At 39.3% G+C, this 22,076-nt stretch overlaps 1 protein-coding gene and 1 long non-coding RNA gene across 2 annotated transcripts in view; both read right to left on the reverse strand.

Moving 5' to 3' along the window:
* Positions 1 to 22,076, reverse strand: part of LOC127860081 (uncharacterized) — a 123,990-nt gene that overhangs the window by 62,926 nt on the left and 38,988 nt on the right. The window contains exons 20-29 of the mRNA XM_052397875.1: positions 17,295 to 17,495; positions 16,106 to 16,321; positions 9,087 to 9,344; positions 8,601 to 8,852; positions 6,939 to 7,130; positions 6,299 to 6,382; positions 4,557 to 4,714; positions 2,273 to 2,549; positions 1,753 to 1,941; positions 752 to 940 (exon numbers count right to left, since the gene is read on the reverse strand). Of these exons, the coding sequence (XP_052253835.1) occupies positions 752 to 940; positions 1,753 to 1,941; positions 2,273 to 2,549; positions 4,557 to 4,714; positions 6,299 to 6,382; positions 6,939 to 7,130; positions 8,601 to 8,852; positions 9,087 to 9,344; positions 16,106 to 16,321; positions 17,295 to 17,495 (2,016 nt within the window). The remainder of the gene's footprint in view (positions 1 to 751; positions 941 to 1,752; positions 1,942 to 2,272; positions 2,550 to 4,556; positions 4,715 to 6,298; positions 6,383 to 6,938; positions 7,131 to 8,600; positions 8,853 to 9,086; positions 9,345 to 16,105; positions 16,322 to 17,294; positions 17,496 to 22,076) is intronic.
* Positions 20,653 to 22,015, reverse strand: LOC127860332 (uncharacterized). The gene is made up of 2 exons (XR_008039709.1): positions 21,595 to 22,015; positions 20,653 to 20,778 (listed from the first exon to the last, which is right to left on the reverse strand). It is a non-coding gene; the product is annotated as an uncharacterized LOC127860332 (long non-coding RNA).

Genomic DNA, 22,076 nt, shown 5'->3' on the forward strand with positions numbered 1-22,076 from the left:
GTTAAAGTTTTATATTAGAGGTCACAGTCCCCTTGACCTTTGACCTAGTGACCCAAAAATGAGTGTGGCGTGTAGAACTCATCAAGGTGCATCTACATTGTACCTATGAAGTTTCAAAGTTGTAGGTGGAAGCACTTTGATTTTGGAGCCAATGTTAAGGTTTTAGCACGACGCGGATGGCGGACGGCAGACGACGAGCTGGCTATGACAATACCTCGGGTTTTCTCCGAAAACGCCAAGCTAAAAATGATCTAAACACACACTTTTTACTACATCTTCAAATTTATATGTCTTACAGCAAGATACAATTTATAGTTAATCTTCTTTTCAGAGATTTCTTGTTAAGTGGTGTTCATCAAGATAAACAGTTGCATCACTGACGGGCAAACTCTTAGCAAGCAATAACTAGCTAGACAGGAGAATTATATGTCAATACACCAAACCACTCTCAAAGACAATCCTGATTGTATTATCAACCCACTTTATTGCACACATTTTCAATACCAGATTGCTTTCCTGTATGTTTTAATGGTCTCAGACCCCAATTATATGTCATTTCTGCTTTTTTATGTTAGATCACTTATCAGTACCAAACATATGTAATAACACTAGAAGTGACCCCGCTTTTGCTGCCAGCGTCATTGGGCAATTGACATTGATATCTGAATAAACAAACCACATGGTGAAGGAATGAAACTATATTGCACCTTAAATGCAGTATGTGAAAATAAAGACACCCCTGTAAACTTACTCGTCAATTCCTCAACCTTGCTCAGTGTAAGACAATCAGTGCTGGAGTAGGATCCAACCTGCAGGGTGACCTGGTTGGAGTCACACTGGTGGCAGGTTCGAGCAAGTATTCCAGCACTGAAGTAGCCCTTGGGGCACTTCTTGCATGGCGCTAGACCGTCCTTGGAAAACTCACCGCGGCCACATTGACCTAAACATGTAAAACTTGTGTGGAAATGTACCATATATAACAGTGTATAAGGCACAACCATGTAGAACGTGCACCAAATTTATTTATGTAAAAATGTAGGGGAAACGAGCAAATTCGTTGAATTGATATCCCCCGCCATTATACTTCTGGACACAAAAGTTTTCTGGACGGATGGACAATGCCAACGTGCATCATCCTCTTATCCATATATATACTCATACCAAGTTTCAATGAAATCCGTCAAAGCACTTCCAAAAAATGGCTCCGGACACACAAAAAAGCATTTTTTCAAGATACAAAGGGCCATAACTCCATTATTATCCGATGGTGTACAATGCCATTTGGCTTGCATCATCCTCTTATCCATATATATACTCAAATTAAGTTTCAAAGAAATCCCCCAAAGCACTTCCAAGATATGGCTCCGGACACAAAAGTGCCAGACAGACAGACGGATGGACAGACGGATGGACGGACGGACGGATGGACGGACAACACCAAAACAATATCAGACAACAAAACTAGCAAATAGATTATACCAATAAAAGTTCAGTGAAAATGTCACAATATTTCAGTTGTAATGTTGCCATGTGTACATAAACACACCTAAATTTCTTATGTATTTCTGAACATGTCTAACATTAAATTCTGATATATTTAATACAATTTAAACAGCAGGGCGATAAAGTCGCTGATGGAATATTTGTAATTGACTCTACAGTAAATTAACGATGGCATGGTTTTTATTCAAAATATATGTAAGCGCATATCATGGTCACAAAAATTATATGTTGAAAATTAGAATGACCAACCTTTGAGATAGCAGGAAGAGATTTCAGTCTGGCCTCTGAGACTGGGGTTCAAACCATCCGGGCAGGCGGCACATTCGGTCCCATTGGCTGTTGTGATACCATAAGTACCGGAAGGGCACATAAGACATCGATGGGTTGCAGTGGCTGTACCGCTAGTATGCTCATAGTAATAGCCGAGGGGGCACTCCACTAGAAGGATCATCGTGGCATTGTAAGATTTGTTAACAACACAACATTTACGGACTTTTATGATTATAGAAACAATTCACATAAAAATTGTCATTTAAAAAAAGGAAAAAGAAAACTTGGCAATAATTGATAGACAGGTTAAAAAAAATCGCAATTCACATCATACAAACTGCCAGTAAAAGCAGACAAACAGAAAAGAAAACTTGACAACAATTCATGGACATTGAAAATCACAAAAAAAGCATTGCTAACATGCCAAAGCTTCATGTTGTTTATTTTGTTTATACAAATGAGGGAAACATCAAGATTGTTTAAATATATGCACACTTACAGCACACATTTTTACTGTCTGAAGTTCTTCCATATTGTCTGTTCCCTTCACATGCAAAGTTATCCACAACACTATTGGTTGACAGGTCGAATGTCCCTGCACCACATGTGAAATCCGATCCTTGAATGGCTGACAAGTTAGCAATCGGCTGACCCTGCATCCTCTCTTGGGAGTTCAGCACAGTTTGAATATGCTGAGCACATTGTGATTTGACAGCTTGGGTATTATTCAATGACTCATTTATTGCCACCATAAGGAATTCAAAATTAATGCTCAACTGAAATGAAACCAGTTATCAAATAAGCACAACACAGGAGAAAGAAGGGAGGTAATATCATAGATAGATGCCAAAATGATCCCTTGTTTCTCCTCTCAGTTATATGAATCAAAGTGGATACAGAATAATCCAAGGCATTTTAAGTCACATATCATGGACAATAGACAATAACAAACAACAAGATTTTAAGGTATTTGGCAGAGCCAATGATCAATTATGTGATTTATTTAAATGCAGCAAGTGGATTCTGATAACAAGGTTGTCCCCTATACATGTATAACCATACAACGCCAGAAATGCATTAAACAAAATGGATCTGTTAAGTGGTTTCAAACAGGAATATTTTTCAATTTTCTTATCAAATTCAAATAAGAGAACAAAATTATACCCAATATATTGTCTCCTTATCATTATTTACTGACAATAAGTAAGCAAAATTGAGAAAATTTGCAAGAACATGTCTAAGTCTATAAAACAATACTTTTTATTTTGCTGAATCAATCTTTCTGGGTCTCTTTTTGCAGCAAATTGATGATGAGAGACCATTGATGGCCAATAAGTAAAAATTGTTTGCTTGAGAGGTTAATTAACAATAGAACTAAGATTTAAATCAATTACTGGTTTTCTTTAAATGGACCAACCAATCTATGTGCTTAGAAACTACAAACATCTACAGTGACACAAAATAAACCATGACAAATGCTTAAATATTTTTTTTGTAAATCTTCTCATTCATGGCTATTAAAATCACTCAAATAATAACTATTCTGTAAAAATATCAACCAATAAATTCTAGTTGTCCCATTATTTCCAGCACTCAGCCGTGAGGGCAATGTGGATAATAACTTTGCAGGAGACATATTAACTTTGCACTTGACTTCCATGATGGAGAAGTGACATCTCTTTTAATAATTGACTTTGCGCCAGAAATTAACTGTTATATCAATTAGACATGGAGCATGGCTGAACAAGGCAGGTTTCTGTTTTAAATTGCAAAATTTACAGGTGGTGCTAAGCTGAACCTTGAAAAGGACAGTCAGGAGCTATTAGACTCATTAAATTGTTCATAAACGATGCTTTGATAAATGACCTTGTCTTTTTAACTGTGCTTCTGCAAAGTTAAATGGCCCATTAAAACAACATTCAACAATGAGGAAATGGGAATTGGGAACCTTTTCTGAAATAAAGGTTTTCATGGCACTGGCAATTAAAATGGGGCTTGTTTAACAGTCAGATTTGGAAGTATTTGCTAGATACTATGATATACTTTTCCAGAGACCACCACATTACAGGATTGAGGTAAATAGCATGGCGTGATAGAATTGCCCTAAACAGTCAGTACCGGAATTCAGTTAGAATTCTATGTAATCATGTAACTATTGTAGGGATCAAATACCCACCTCCTGATTGCCTCATACGACCCAATCTCATTTTTATGAGCTTTGAAACTAATTTTTAAGAAACAAATCCCTTCAATAGTAATATGACTACATAAGCTTGGAACCAAATATCAACCTACAGGAACCAAATATCAACCTACAGGTAATTCTTGTGGAATTTAAGTGTATTACAATGAGTAATTTTCAACAACAGTTAAACAACAGTTACTTTGTACATTTGTTCTTTCATTATGTAGAAAGAACATATTTAGAAAATAATGAACAATCAAGTGGAATAAAATGCCAGAAATCCATTCCAAAGTACCAGTACCGTAACTTGCTTGAAATATGAGGTAAAACATCTATAAACTATGTATAACAACTATTGCACAGTTTCTTGCCAAAATGTGTGAAGACATTACTCAAACAAGGGATCTATTCACCACAAATAGAAAACTTACATTGCCACTCATCGAATCCTGTTCAATAATGAAATGAAAGAATTGCCTGAAGAATTGACACAATCATGGTATGATTTTCTCGTTGGTGAAAAAGTGATAGATGGGACATATATAATTGCAGAAGACATATTAATACTTATATTATTTTGTACAGTAGAATAACTCACTCTAATTGTGCCCAAGTTAAAGTCTGGTATAAGCTTCCTCAAGGAAAGTGTTAACTCGTTGCCAGGGTATGGCAGGTTTGTGTTACAGACAGACTCCATGTTGTTTGCAAAAATCTCCAACTGTTGACGAACATTCCTTGAATATGCATCTGTGCAGCCTGAAATGCGAGTTAGAATTATGTGAACAAATGCAAATCTTAGACACACACACACAGTTATCTTTTCTTTAATATAACAGAGTGCATTTAAAGGACCCATTCTCATGTAAGATATTGATTATTTTTTCTATTATAAAAAACCTTAAATTAGTTGCTACAACTAATACATGATTTTATACAAAGGAAGGCAAATCTATGATGTAAATCATGAAACTGATTGTATGACCACATTTAAATACCAAATTATCAAACTAAACCATTGCATACGTCATAGTATCCACGTTTAAGATAATCATTAATCAATTTCTTCCTAAAGAAAATCCAATTCAATTACAGGAGTTCACTTAACCTATTCCCAATGCCCATCAGTACTGCTATAAAAGAAAAAAGGAAAGGAGAACACTTGTATTTATGTCTTATTGTTTATAATAAAATTCTTAAATAAAGATGCATCTTTGCTTCTACCTTTGTTTTACTATGCCATGCTTGTACATGTCATAGTATACTATAATATGTTTTTACACTAAAACCATCAAGATATATCTCCTTAAAATTATGAAATGTAACATGAACTGTGGTAGGGCAGCTCACAACTTTCTAATGTGCTTGTCAGAGTTTCTGCTATTATTTGTCTAGAACAAACTGTTTGTATAGACGGAGAAAAGTAAGTTTTGATAACTATCAAGAAAGTGAGCATTTTTTTTAATTTGCAAAAAATCCCTCCAGTCATATAGACCTTCACTCACTCAGTCTTCAAGCAATCTTGACTAAAAGTATCTAAGTATGAAGTTTTGTTACAAAATTCGTTTCGAGTTACTGAGGGCATCAATATTTCTATATTAAGTAACAGTGACATTGAACCCACTCTACTATAAGCAAACAAGGTCTTGATATATGGAATACGTGTATGAAGCTTCATTATGATTGCTCAATTTGTTCCTTACTTATTGTGCATAAAACATGGTTCTATTACTAATTCTGACCTTGACCTTAACCCCATCAACCCCTTTGGCAAGTTAGTTTTGAATATTGAGTATTTATTACTAAGTTTCAAAACAACACCTCCATTTTTTTTTAGTTCTTAGTTGGAAACAATTTTGCGACTTCGTGTAACAATGAAATTATGACAATTTTTATCAACATTGGTCAATGGGTCCCATTAAGATATAAGGAACAAATGCTTTAAGTTAACTGTTAAAATAAAATCCCATAGGCAAACCCTAGAAATGAGCCTACCGATAAAAATTTAATCTGCATAAATAAATTTCTCAGTGTTAAAAGGCCCCAAATGTTAACACATGTCAAACTGAGTTATCAAATTTGGCCAATGATTTATTTTAAAATGGTAAATATATTGTATAAGTTTAAATAAGATCCCTCCAGCCATTACTGAGAAACCAGCTTACCAAACATGAACCTGCCTATTAAGTTCATATACACATTTGTAAGATTAAGATGGGCCTACATTACAACAAGTTTCATTACAGAAAAACAAACTGAGGCCATGATAATGACAAAGAGGCGAGTATACTAGCTTGCCTTTTCTTTAAAAAAAATTGAGCTAACAACAAATTAAATGCTTACTTTTAGCATCTGTGACACCACTGGCAACCATATACTTATAGCTGAACATCGCCACATAGATCAAATGCTGTTCAGTAGAAGATGCTGAAAGATCAAGTCATGAAAGACAAAGAATGGAACAAAATTTATTAAATTTAGAGGACAAAAATACTAAAAAGTCAGTTTGTTGTGATAAAATGCATATTTGCCATGCTCTTTTTTTTCACAAGACAAATCTAACTACCCCTTGTCTCAATGTAATAATCTGTATTTTTGGGTTTCAACCAATGCACACTGAGCTAAATTAGCCTTTGTATCATTTAAATTGTGGTTTATCAATTCAAATTATTTGTCGTCCATGAACTTCAAAATGAACATGAAAGATAATTATCTATTAGGGATCTTATAAAGATCGATAGCTAACAACTTCATATCAATTTTAAGATTTGCATATTTAGTACTTGTCTTAAATCATGTTGAAAACAACAGCATAACTATTGTAAATTTTTGATTAGTAACATGAAGCTAAATGTTAATAATAATAACAATAATATTGAAATTAGAAATGTAAAGAAATATATAGGTGACATAAAAATGCAAGGTCACATAACGAAATCATTTGTCATAATAAAATGAAAGAATTTAACTAGTATTTTCTTACCACACACTGGTGGGTCCCGATTCCATAGGCCTGTGTTGGAGGTGCAGTTTATGCTGATGATGCTGGTCGCATAGGCTTCCATGAAGTAAAATCCAGCATTGCAAAAGACCTGGCATTCAATGCCGCCAGTGATACTTGAGCAACTAAAGTTACCATTTGGTACCTTTAACTGCCACTGGGCACAACTAGGTGCTGCAAAATAAAGTATGTAATTTTTTTTTTCGTTTATCATATTGTGGCTTTTGATGTTAATGTTTGCTAATGTGCCTATACAAGATAAAGTGCTATGGTTTTGCAGTTAGTAACGCAAACCAACAAGAGACAATCACGCATTCTAAAGCAAGACATGCAAAATGTCACTTTACATTCTCTGCATAATACAACCTTTTACCTATGAATCTTGTTCATTATAGTTACATGCAATCTTCCTCCAAAAATTATTTTGTATCAAAACAATTTAAAACAAGAAACCGTCGAGACGGGTGATGCTCCCAAAGTTTTTTTTTGTCACAATATTGCACTATATATTCAGATAAAAGGAAACGTCTATTAGTTCGGGGGACAAGAATTGCACTTTATGTACAGTTTATAGAAAATATCAAAGGGCCATAACTCTGTGAAAAATCATCCGACCATAACCGGCTGATAATATGCACATCTCCTGTTGGTAGTGAAGCTTCCCATAAAGTTTCATTGATTTACGGTTATTAGTTGCTGAGAAATAGCCCGGACAAGAATAGTGCACGGACGGACGGACACACGCACGGAAAGACGAAGCGGCGACTATATGCTCCCCCCCAAAAAAATTTGGGGGAGCATAAAAAACACATCCATGACCGATGATATAGCCCCAATAAACTACATGTAATTGTGAATTCTAACTTTGAACTTAAAATGTGAACTTGATATAATCTTTGTACTAAGTACATGGATAATGAGACTGCTACCAAAACTAGAATTTGCCACAATAGTGACTAAATAAATACTACGCAAATGTTTTAATAATGTATCAGGACATACCTGAATGTCTTACTTGAAAAAAGCCCAAAACCTTTGTAATTTTTAACATAGAATGATACAAATTGCACATGCTCAACATCATAAGAAACAAAGTCTGCATGTTTGAATGCTGCACATTGAAAAGTGTACGCACAGACAGACAGACATACAGACATACAGAAAGACAGACTTCATTTTATGATGGGGGAAAGTTGGGCAACAATGCAACAATGTTAATTAGTTGCATTATAAACAGTAGCGTCAAATACCTTAAATACAAAAGATGATATAAACTTGGTTTTTATTATACACATCAATTTTTCAATAATGGGGACAATTGGTTTATAATTATATTATATAAAGGAACTATGGTTTCTTTAAATTTTGGTCCCATATACAATGAAATAAGTGTCTACAAGAAGGTCCAACATACAATACAGATATAAGATACAATATAAGATGGATTATAAAATTATTTAAACTAATTTAACAGCCTGCAAACATCAACACTGCCAGTTTGAAATAAAAAAAAACTTGAGACCTATCAAAAGTAAATGCCCAATTTCACAGCCTTCAAATTTTTGGACCAAAAACCCACATGGTCAGCAGCAATGGAAACAGGCTAGAAGGGAGACCAGCTTCTATGTTTTATTTTGGGCTTACCTTTGACGCGAAACTGAAGTGTGCAGGTATCCAGCAAGTTTCCAGAGGAACTTCTAGAAGTCACCATAATTTCCTGAGCTGTGTATAAAGAACTGCTAACAGCATCAAAAGAAACAGATTGTGGCTTAAATGTAACATTTAAACCACCAAAAACCTTCCTCTGAAAATAACTGGGGTCATCACCAGAAAGCTGAATTGTGCCTGTCACAGCTGGCAGTTCCGAAATTTTATCATTCTGGCACTCAATGGACTCTGGAAAACAAACACATATTTTATGTTTATTCACACTTAACTTCCATATTATTTTTAAATGATTTTCAAAAACTTATATTAAGTGACTTCTTATAGCACCAATATAAAACATTTATGTAGAGCGTACAATATTTCGTCAAAATGAGGGAGAATTTAGAATATTTTTTTTTCTTACATTAAAACAAAGTTGTTATTGTTACCCATTACAGTACAATGACTACATTTCATGCATACTTGGAATGGTCACTCTTAGTAGGCAGTACGTCGCGTTGCCTGCAAAGTCAACAGCTGTGTAGGTCACAACACCAGCCTTGCTGACCGGTTGAGAAAAACGGAAATTTGTTTCTGACACTGTCCAAGTCTTAACTGCATTGTTGTCTAACGCAAACGGAGGATTGGGTCTTCCTAAATAAGTGGTTGGTTCCAGATTTTCTGTTGAAATTTCAAGTCCACCATTGTCACCACAGTTGTAAATTTTGGGTGGTTCTCTGTCTGAAATTTAATTCAAAATTGCTGATTTGACTTCATTTCAAATAAAGCACCAAAACTTCATCTTTAAAACCAGCTTCGCTCTGGAAAAATGGGTTTTAATGCATATGAATAAAGTGTTGTTCCAGATAAGCCAGTGCACAGGCTAAATGGTGACGACACTTTCCACCTAGACTGGATTCTTCCTTAAGAAGAGTCCTCCTTTAAATAAAAACAACAACAACATAAAAGCGCAAAGATTTGTGCCTGGTTAGCCTGTGCTGACTAATTAAGATAATCTCAAACGACACTATATGCCAATGCATTACTGGTAAGCCAATGTTTCCAAGAACGAGGCTAACTTAAACATTGTGGACCAGGCAGGGACTTATGACCATGCATGAACATTGTGGACCAGGCAGGGACTTGTGCCCATACATGCACATTGTGGACCAGGAAGGGACTTGTGACCATGCGTGCACATTGTGGACCAGGCAGGGACTTGTGACCATGCGTGCACATTGTGGACCAGGCAGGGACTTGTGACCATGCATGAACATTGTGGACCAGGCAGGGACTTGTGACCATGCATGCACATTGTGGACCAGACAGGGACTTGTGACCATGCATGTACATTGTGGACCAGGCAGGGACTTGTGACCATGCGCGCATTTTGTGGACCAGGAAGGGACTTGTGACCATGCGCGCATTTTGTGGACCAGACAGGAACTTGTGACCATGCATGCACATTGTGGACCAGGAAGGGACTTGTGACCATGCGCGCATTTTGTGGACCAGGCCGGGACTTGTGACCATGCATGAACATTGTGGACCAGGCAGGGACTTGTGACCATGCATGCACATTGTGGACCAGACAGGGACTTGTGACCATGCGTGCATTTTGTGGACCAGGCCGGGACTTGTGACCATGCATGAACATTGTGGACCAGGCAGGGACTTGTGACCATGCATGCACATTGTGGACCAGGCAGGGACTTGTGACCATGCGTGGACATTGTGTACCAGGCAGGGACTTGTGACCACGTGTGCATATTGTGGACCAGACAGGGACTTGTGACCATGCATGCACATTGTGGACCAGGCAGGGACTTGTGACCACGCATGCACATTGTGGACCAGGCAGGGACTTGTGACCACGTGTGCATATTGTGGACCAGGCAGGGACTTGTGACCATGCATGAACATTGTGGACCAGGCAGGGACTTGTGACCATGCATGCACATAGTGGACCAGACAGGGACTTGTGACCATGCATGCACATTGTGGACCAGGCAGGGACTTGTGACCACGCATGCACATTGTGGACCAGGCAGGGACTTGTGACCACGTTTGCATATTGTGGACCAGGCGGGGACTTGTGACCATGCATGCACATTGTGGACCAGGCAGGGACTTGTGACCATGCATGCACATTGTGGACCAGGCAGGGACTTGTGACCATGCATGAACATTGTGGACCAGGCAGGGACTTGTGACCATGCATGCACATTGTGGACCAGGCAGGGACTTGTGACCATGCATGAACATTGTGGACCAGGCAGGGACTTTTGACCATACATGCACATTGTGGACCAGGCAGGGACTTGTGACCACGTGTGAATATTGTGGACCAGACAGGGACTTGTGACCATACATGCACATTGTGGACCAGGCAGGGACTTGTGACCACGTGTGCATATTGTGGACCAGACAGGGATTTGTGACCATGCATGCACATTGTGGACCAGGCAGGGACTTGTGACCACGCATGCACATTGTGGACCAGGCAGGGACTTGTGACCATGCGTGCATATTGTGGACCAGGCAGGGACTTGTGACCATACATGCACATTGTGGACCAGGCGGGAACTTGTGACCACGTGTGCATATTGTGGACCAGACAGGGACTTGTTACCATGCCTGCACATTGTGGACCAGACAGGGACTTGTTACCATGCCTGCACATTGTGGACCAGGCAGGGACTTGTGAACATGCGTGCACATTGTGGACCAGGCAGAGACTTGTGACCATGCATGTACATTGTGGACCACGCAGGGACTTGTGACCATGCGTGCACATTGTCGACCAGGCAGGGACTTGTGACCATGCGTGCACATTGTAGACCAGGCAGGGACTTGTGACCATGCGTGCACATTGTGGACCAGGCAGGGACTAGTTACCATACATGCACATTGTGGACCAGGCAGGGACTTGTGACCACGTGTGCATATTGTGGACCAGACAGGAACTTGTGACCACGCGTGCACATTGTGGACCAGGCAGGGACTTGTGACCATGCGTGTACATTGTGGACCAGGCAGGGACTTGTGACCATGCGTGCACATTGTGGACCAGGCAGGGACTTGTGACCATGCGTGCACATTGTGGACCAGGCAGGGACTTGTGACCATGCATGCACATTGTAGACCAGGCAGGGACTTGTGACCATGCGTGCACATTGTGGACCAGGCAGGGACTTGTGACCATGCATGCACATTGTAGACCAGGCAGGGACTTGTGACCATGCGTGCACATTGTGGACCAGGCAGGGACTTGTGACCATGCATGCACATTGTAGACCAGGCAGAGACTTGTGACCATGCGTGCACATTGTGGACCAGGCAGGGACTTGTGACCATGCGTGCACATTGTGGACCAGGCAGGGACTTGTGACCATGCGTGCACATTGTGGACCAGGCAGGGACTTGCGACCATGCGTGCACATTGTGGACCAGGCAGGGACTTGCGACCATGCGTACACATTGTGGACCAGGCAGAAACTTGTGACCATGCGTGCACATTGTGGACCAGGCAAGGACTAATGACCATTCGTGCACATTGTGGACCAGGCAGGGATTTGGGACCATGTGTGCACATTGTGGACCAGGCAGGGACTTGTGACGATGCGTGCACATTGTGGACCAGGCAGGGACTTGTGACCATGCATGCACATTGTGGACCAGGCAGGGACTTGTGACCATGCGTGCACATTGTGGACCAGGAAGGGACTTGTGACCATGCGTGCATATTGTGGACCAGTCAGGGACTTGTGACCATGCATGCACATTGTGGACCAGGCAGGGACTTGTGACCACCCATGCACATTGTGGACCAGGCAGGGACTTGTGACCATGCGTGTACATTGTGGACCAGGCAGGGACTTGTGACCACGCATGCACATTGTGGACCAGGCAGGGACTTGTGACCATGCGTGTACATTGTGGACCAGGCTGGGACTTGTGACCATGCGTGTACATTGTGGACCAGGCAGGGACTTGTGACCATTCATGCACATTGTGGACCAGGCAGGGACTTGTGACCATGCGTGCATATTGTGGACCAGGCAGGGACTTGTGACCATGTGTGTACATTGTGGACCAGGCAGGGACTTGTGACCATGCGTGCATATTGTGGACCAGGCAGGGACTTGTGACCATGCGTGCATATTGTGGACCAGGCAGGGACTTGTGACCATGCGTGTACATTGTGGACCAGGCAGGGACTTGTGACCACGCATGCACATTGTGGACCAGGCAGGGACTTGTGACCATGCGTGCATATTGTGGACCAGGCAGGGACTTGTGACCATGTGTGTACATTGTGGACCAGGCAGGGACTTGTGACCATGCGTGCATATTGTGGACCAGGCAGGGACTTGTGACCATGCGTGCATATTGTGGACCAGGCAGGGACTTGTGACCATGCGTGTACATTGTGGACCAGGCAGGGACTTGTGACCACGCATGCACATTGTGGACCAGGCAAGGACTTGTGACCATGCGTGCACATTGTGGACCAGGCAGGGACTTGTGACCACGCATGCACATTGTGGACCAGGCAGGGACTTGTGACCATGCGTGCATATTGTGGACCAGGCAGGGACTTGTGACCATGCATGCACATTGTGAACCAGGCAGGGACTTATGACCATGCGTGCATATTGTGGACCAGGCAGGGACTTGTGACCATATGTGCACATTGTGGACCAGGCAGGGACTTGTGACCATGCGTGCACATTGTGGACCAGGCAGGGACTTGTGACCATGCATGCATATTGTGGACCAGGCAGGGACTTGTGACCATGCGTGCACATTGTGGACCAGGCAGGGACTTGTGACCATGTGTGCATATTGTGGACCAGGCAGAGACTTGTGACCATGCGTGCATATTGTGGACCAGGCAGGGACTTGTGACCATGCGTGCACATTGTGGACCAGGCAGGGACTTGTGACCATGCGTGCACATTGTGGACCAGGCAGGGACTTGTGACCATACATGCACATTGTGGACCAGACAGGGACTTGTGACCATACATGCATATTGTGGACCAGGCAGGGACTTGTGACCATGCGTGCACATTGTGGACCAGGCAGGAACTTTTGACCATGCGTGCACATTGTGGACCAGGCAGGGACTTGTGACCATACATGTACATTGTGGACCAGGCAGGGACTTGTGACCATACATGTTCATTGTGGACCAGGCAGGGACTTGTGACCATACATGTACATTGTGGACCAGGCAGGGACTTGTGACCATACATGTACATTGTGGACCACGCAGGGACTTGTGACCATACATGTACATTGTGGACCAGGCAGGGACTTGTGACCATGCATGCACATTGTGGACCAGGCAGGGACTTGTGACCATACATGCACATTGTCCCAGAGAAAGGCTCATATGTCTCTGTATAAGTAGTATGGCTGCCAATCTGAATACTAAAGATATAACTTCTGCTTGCGTTCAATTGGATTAAATACACAATTTTACTCCTCAAATAAGCCAGAAGCTTCCATCTGTATATGGGCTGTGCTCTGTAAAAAAGGGGTTTAATACATGTGCGTAAAGTGTTGTCTCAGATTAGCCTGTGCAGTTCGCACAGGCTAATCAGGGACAACACATTCCGCTTTTATGATATTTTTTGTTTTAAAAAAAGTCTCTTCTTAGCAAAAATCTAGTTTAAGTGAAAAGTGTTGTCCCTAATTAGCCGGTGCAGACTGCACAGGCTAATCTGGGATGACACTATATGCAAATGAATTTCAATCCCCTTTTCACAGAGCATGGTCCATATGTAATGTGAAAGCTGATAGCTCTTTTTGGCTTTCAAGATAAAATATTTTTAAGAAATGATAATTGATCTGTCATGTCATATAATGGTTTCAGCAATTAGAACTTAAGATAATTGCAAAAGATAGATCCAATTAATTCAAATTATTTGTGAATAAATATGGATTGCAATTTTTTTTACTGCAATATAAACTTAGGAATAAACGTAAATTTTGAGAATGATCATTAACAATTACACATGCAATTCTCAATATATTTTCTTTTTAAGTTATCCATGGCGTAATGGACATGGAATCCACCTAACGATCCTGAGGTCACGGGCTCAATCACCACTCAGAGAGCTTTCTCTAGATCTTCCCCAAAGACCCCAAGTACTAGTTATAGACCCAGGAAACGGACTCAATAGCGTTTCTATAAGCCTGAGGCTTTCGATGCAATCGAGCTAAAATAAATGGGTTTAAATATATTCTCTTCTTATGAAACAACTGAAACACACACATGAAACAAAATAATGTACTTATGACTATAAAAGAAATGTTTAGCTGACTTTGTCAGTTCACAATTGTCAAGCTGCTATATGAGCTCATTGGATCACTTAAACATTATGACAGGTTGCAGACTAAATTTAACAAACACTGTAATGGTCACAAAGATAGATCAATCAATAAAGTGTGTTTGTTTTTTTCTTTCAGGTAAATCCTGCTTTCTCTTCGCTTACCAATGACCTTGACTTTGTTCTTAACCTTTGACCAAGGGACTTGAGTCTTGCACATGCATCTCAAATTAGTATAGTTGTAAATTCTGCCAAGTCATTAACACATATTAGTTTTGCTAAGTTTTGACTTTTAATCATGAATTTTGACCTTAACATAAGGTCATGTGTTTTTGTGCAATACTCAGTCAGATAAGAATGTAAATTGTTTAACATATTGTAAAGTGCACCACTTCTGCCAAGTTATTTGAAAATTCACTAACACAGGACAAAGTTATGACCTGGACAAGGTATAAACCTTTCAACTTGTACCCTGATCCTGACAATTCTTGTCATTTCTGCCTAGTGTTTTTAAAGTTCATCCATGATGGACAAAGTTATGCTCCACACAAAATGTGTTTAGATTTGATTTCTTTATTTGATCTCAAACTGTGACCTTGACCCTAAGAACCTTTTACTTGCACTTCAATTGCTGTTTGACATGCATCATCACGTACTAATAAATTTTAAAATCCATCCATGCTGAATAAAATGAATAACTGGACAAAGAAATACTCCTGAATAAGTATCTGCCCTCCAACTCCCAAATCACCAGCAAGCTTAACCTTTTACCACTTAGATACGTATTTTGACGAATGTGTAATCCTTTAGAAAGTTAAATTTAATTAAAGTCCTTCCTTACTTTATTCAAGTTTTAAAGGCTTCATTTCCAACCCTTAGATACTGATGAGCAGCAAAAAGCATAAAACCTGAACAGGCTGTGAGTTACTCGCAGGCTGTTCTGGTTTTATGCTGTTTGCACATAGCCATTTACACTTTGCTTCGGAGCGAGAAAGGGTTTATTGTTGGCTTTATAAAGCTATTATTTTAACAAAACTGAAAAAAGTCATTTTGCTAAGTTGTTCGCATTATACAACCATTTTTTAAATAAAAAGATAAAACGTGATTTCATAATTTCATAATGAGAAAGATTTTTTTTGGTAAAAATCTAGAGATCCTTACCAATACATGTTGGCACAACTCCCTTCCAGACCATGCTTTTATTATCTGATCTATACACACAAGTCATCCCCGATGAGGGCTGCTGTACCCCTCCCACGGTCTCCCAGGGTTCGTACCCAGGTTTGTCACAGGCGAAGGTCACTCTTGCCCCTTCCAGGAAACTGTCGCCCACAAGATGACCATCAGCAGGGTAGCCCGGGTCTGGACACTGACCACCTGTGAAATGAGATGGTGTGAAATTGTGTTGGAAACAGAAACTGAGGTGGTTTGGTTTAGTTTTAATCTATTTATAGGCTAAGGCCTATTTAAACACTCTCAAGTCCGTTTCCTGGGTAGAACCAGTACATGGTGTCTTTGGCGAGATCTTAACAATGCTCCAACAATGGGGATCAAACCAATGGCCTCCCTGTTACTAGGCAGTCACCATATCAACTTTGCCATGGCAAATTAACTCCTTCACAGTAGATAAACATACAAAAATTATTTTACCTCAATAGCAACAAAGGTCATACGCTCATAGAGACAGTATTGACTGTGTTTACTTTGGTGCCTTTGCATGTAAAGATCATATAAATGCTTCCTGATTGGAAATTGCACTCAGGACTTTCTGGTTCGGAGGCTTGAACCATATAAAGTATACCATTGCAACATTTAAAACCATGAGTCTTTGTGAATCAATGGATTTTTTAAACTTTTACTTTGAAAAAATAAACAATTGGTTTAGTACAGACTATGATATAAATGCTCATTAATTCATTCATTGATTCTTCATGGTCATTATATTTGATAACTAAATGTCAATTCATTAATGCATTTTAAAAATAAGATTTTGTTCTCACAAGTTCACAGTCTCAACCACTGATGTCAAAAATACCATTCTTAAAATGTTGGAAGCTTTCCTGCTCAAAAGCAAAGTGAAAATGGCTATATCAAACCAGCATAAAACTAGAACAGCCTTTCAGAAACTCACAGACTGTTTACGTTTGTATGCTGTTTGCTGTTCAGCAGTATCTTAGGTTTGGAACCAAAGTCTTTAAATCTTGATTCTAGTAAGAAAGACTTTTAATGTATTTAGATTTTCAAAGACTAACACACGTCATAGAGAGTACCTTTGTTGCAAAAGCGTTTTGTTGAGTCTCTTATAAACTAATGATCAATACTAGTTCGCAAATAAACTATCTTGCCCAACCTAAACAGTGCAGCTTTCCAAAGCCCCAAACTCCAAACGTTTCTGCACCACAGCGCACAGTGTTATTCTTATCGTAACTTTCCCCCTGTAGCTCATACATGGGACTGCAAGAAAACTCGAAGGCACAATTATGCTGCACACAGGGGGGAGCAGGGTTATATATGCTTCCCTTCACTTGAGGTGGTAGACGGCAGTCCATCCCTGCAACATTCAATATTACAAACCGTAGGCTGTGCTTTTGATTAACAAGAGCACCGCCTTGCGGGTGCAGACCGCTCATCTATTTTCTTTTTAAAGGTGAAGGGACTCTCATTTTCAATCACAAAGGAGGGAGGGGTGGAGTGAAGAGCGGTGCATTGTGTGGGGGTGTGGACATTTATTACATTTTCTTCCAAAAATGCGAAAAAAAGGAAAAAAAAAATCGGGGGGGGGGGGGGGGGGGTGGGGGTGGGGGGGTGGGGATTGGGATTCTTGGGTGCGATGGTTGGACGGTATTTCAAACATAAAATAATAAAAATAAATATTTGTGTTTTTTAAACCGTTTCATAAAAAAAAATGGGGGGGGGGGGGGTGAGGTGGGGGGGTATAGTGTGAGAGTGTGGTGGTAATTTGTGAGATGATCTTAAAAAAAAAAAAAAAAAAAAAAAAATAGGGGGGGGGGGGGGGGGGGGATTCGGGTGGGGGGAGGGGGGGGGGTGGGGGGGGATTCTTGGGTGCGATGGTTGGACGGTATTTCAAACATAAAATAATCAAAATAAATAGTTTTGTTTTTTTAACCGTTTAAAAAAAAAATTGGGGAGGGGGTGGGGTGGGGGGGTATAGTGTGAGGGTGTGGTGGTCATTTGTGAGATGATCTTGAAAAAAAAAAAAAAAAAAAAAAAAAAAATAGGGGGGGGGGGTTGGGGGGGGGGGGGCACGGGCGATGGTTTGGGTGGAGTCTATTGTGGTATGTCAGGTAAGAGTAGTTTTGTCAAAGTATCAATCAAATCTAATCATAAATAAAGAAGTTATGGCAATTTTAGAGAAATTTAATAATTTGACCTTGAGAGTCAAGGTCATTCAAAGGTCAAGGTAAAATTCAACTTGCTAGGTACAGTAACCTCATGATAGCATGAAAGTATTTGAAGTTTGAAAGCAATAGCCTTGATACTTAAGAAGTAAAGTGGATCGAAACACAAAATTTAACCATATATTCAAAGTTACTAAGTCAAAAAAGGGCCATAATTCCGTAAAAATAACATCCAGAGTTATGCAACTTGTCCTTTTACTGTACCCTTATGATAGTTTGCGAGTGTTCCAAGTATGATAGCAATATCTATGATACTTTAGGGGTAAAGTGGACCAAAACACAAAACTTAACCAAACTTTCAATTTTCTAAGTATAAAGGGCCCATAATTCCGTCCAAATGCCAGTCAGAGTTACATAACTTTGCCTGCACAGTCCCCTTACGGTAGTTAGTAAGTGTTGCAAGTATGAAAGCAATAGCTTTGATACTTAAGGAATAAAATGGACCTTAACACAAAACTTAACCAAAATTTTCAATTTTTTAAGTATAAAAAGGGCACATAATTCTGTCAAAATGCACGCCAGAGTTATCTAACTTTGCGTGCCCAGTCCCCTCATGATAGTAAGTAAGTGTACCAAGTTTGAATGCAATAGCATTGATACTTTCTGAAAAAAGTGGACCTAAACGCAAAACTTAACCAAAATTTTCAATTTTCTAAGTATAAAAAGGGCACATAATTCAGTCAAAATGCACGCCAGAGTTATCTAACTTTGCCTGCCCAGTCCCCTCATGATAGTAAGTAAGTGTACCAAGTTTGAATGCAATAGCATTGATACTTTCTGAGAAAAGTGGACCTAAACGCAAAACTTAACCGGACGCCGACGCCGACGCCGACGCCGACGCAGACGCCGACGCCGACGCCAAGGTGATGACAATAGCTCATAATTTTTTTTCAAAAAATAGATGAGCTAAAAACTTACTCATAACAAAAGATGGCCTCAATATATAATAAAAAATAGTAACTGACTGAGAGTCTATTTCCGATAAAATTTGGTTACTAAAGAATCTGGTTTATTGGTTCAGACACGTCTTACTAATATGTCTCTGTTTTTATAACTTGAGTGAAGAGATCAAAACATTGAATATTGCATTGAAACACAGGCATCATTATGGAACTTACAAATGTGACATTACAATTCTTACACTAAAACCACTGCAAAACTTCAAATATTACAGGGTTATTATTTAACAAACGCCTCAAGTAAAATTAACTTCTTGAATTCATAAAATTACGAAAGTATGTAGTTATTCAGTGCGCACCTCTTTTCATATTAAAATGTTTAAAACAAATACATTTTGCTCAAATATGTTGTAGTGTATTCTTTTGCAAGCATTGTAATTTAACAAGAGGGCCATGATGGCCCTGAATCGCTCACCTGACTAACCTTGCTTCATGAACTTAAATTTTATTAGACCCATATACATTCCCAAGCCAAATTTTATTAATTAATACATTCTGAAAAAATTTCATTAAGACGTGATGAAAACTGTGACCTCTTTCATCTACACAAGGTTTTACTAGAATTTGCCCGGTGACCTAATTTTTGACCCCAGATGACCCATATACGATCCAAAATCAGATATTATCAAGATAAACATTCTGACCATATTTCATTAAGATCATATGAAAACTATGACCTCTATTGTCTTCACAAAGTTTTTCTATGATTTGACCTAGTTTTTGACCCCAGATGACCCTAATACAATCCCAACCCAGATTTCATCAAGATTAATATTCTGGCCAAATTTCATAAAGATTTAATGAAAACTGTGACCTCTACTGTCTACAAAAGTTTGTTTTTTTAATCTGACCTAGTTTTTTACCCTAGATGACCCAAAGTCAATCCCAATCCAGATTTTAACAAGACAAACATTCTGACTATATTTCAATAAAATCTGATGAAAACTGTTACCTCTATAGTCTACACAAGGTTTTTCTATTATTTGACCTAGTGCCTAGTTGCTGACCCCAGATGACCCAAATACAATCCAAACAGGGCTCCTCTTGCCCAAAAATTTCTGTGGCCAACATTTTAGCCAAATGGAATTTTGTGTAGCCAAATTTTAGAAACTGTAGCCAAAGTTTTAGCAAAGCATTTGCAGGGGTCAAAGTTGGATATTTTGAAAATCCTGAACTTAAAGCTGGGGGCCAGGGGGCCGCAGGGCCCTCGGTGGGTCCAGGGGACAAGGGGGCCAGAGGCCCCCAGAAGCTCCTGGATTCGACACATTTAAAGGGTGTCTGTACCTGTTCTGGTGATTCTATTTTCTTAAAAAAACAACATACACATATATTTAAAAATCTTCATGTATTTGATAAGGAACACACAAAACTTAGTCAAAAGGCAATTCATTCACATGCACCCTCTGTCTGGCATGGACTCGACTGCAGGTGTTGCTTTTGAAGAACCAGATAAAACCTGTAACAGTGGTTACAAATTATATTTTTCACACATACTTTAAAAAAGTCAATAATACATGTTTAATTAATGCAGAATCAAATGTCACCATTTATATTCACAGAATCATGCTGCCAGAAGCCTCCACATACACCGAAGAAAATTGGGTATGGTGGCTTCTGCTAAACAGTTAAAATTGAAATTTCAGCATGGGTTCCCCTAGTTTTTATCCCAATCGTTGTTTGAATGCTAAATAATTGTATCCTGGTGTGACCCAAATTTGACGATGTAACGGTTACATGAAGCAATATTTAGCAAATAATTTAAGAAATAATGAATGTTTAATAGCACAAAATAATAATTTTAAACTCGGCTGTATTACTTTGAAATGATTCCAAGACAATAATAATCCATTTAATCGATAAAAATAGAACATCGTCGAATTAAGGTGTCGGCGAATTTGGATTACGGTAGGTTGCCCATATTTGTTTTACAAAAAGTAAAAAAAAAACATTTCTTGCTGCTGGGCTCATATGTTGGGGACAATAAAACATTTTACTTAACTAAAAAAGACCTGTCCCAGTCAGCAAAAAAGGCGTATTTGATCGTATTTTCAATTACTGTTAAAATTCTTTTCCTGATTTATGCTTTATTCAAAGGTCAAAATGTTTTAAAAGCTCACAATCAATGAATCATACGTTATTAATAAAAAAAAATTGGCAAATTTGCTAGATCTATCTTGCCGATTTTTGATGCAAAACAACCTAAACAGTAAACTTTAGCAACAGAAAATACAACCAAATTCGGGGTGTTAGTTTAAAAAAATAAAAACCCTACCTGGTTGGTCTTGATGGTTCTTATATTCTTTATGTGATAAGGGCCCTCTGCGTGGAGACGCAATGCCTTCTTCCCACAAGACTGATAATTCAGGGTTTTCTTACAAACTTCTCAAACCGCTTTTCCACAAGCTTCCACTTTTCTCAACCAGTTCACTACCCGCCCGTAGACTACAGCTGGGAATGGCCACCCATTATAAACTGTACGCTGAAGTTTCTTAAGCTACCAACAGGCAAGTATCTCGTTGCAATTTTTCTCAACTTAAGTCTAAACACAGCTTCCCATTCGGCATCAAATATACGCAAAAAGTACTCAAATTGATTTAAATCGGCAGCAATCTTTAATCTTTAATCAGATGTAATTGTTTATTTAATCCTCTAAGATGTACAATTTGTTTTCACATCAGTGATTTGTCTCGATGACCGGTGCTAATGCCGACTGCATATGAATTTTTCAGGTCAATAACACGGCGATGTATTGAT

The sequence above is a fragment of the Dreissena polymorpha genome, chromosome 1 (assembly GCF_020536995.1).
Source record: "Dreissena polymorpha isolate Duluth1 chromosome 1, UMN_Dpol_1.0, whole genome shotgun sequence".
NCBI classification, from domain to species: Eukaryota; Metazoa; Mollusca; class Bivalvia; order Myida; family Dreissenidae; genus Dreissena; species Dreissena polymorpha.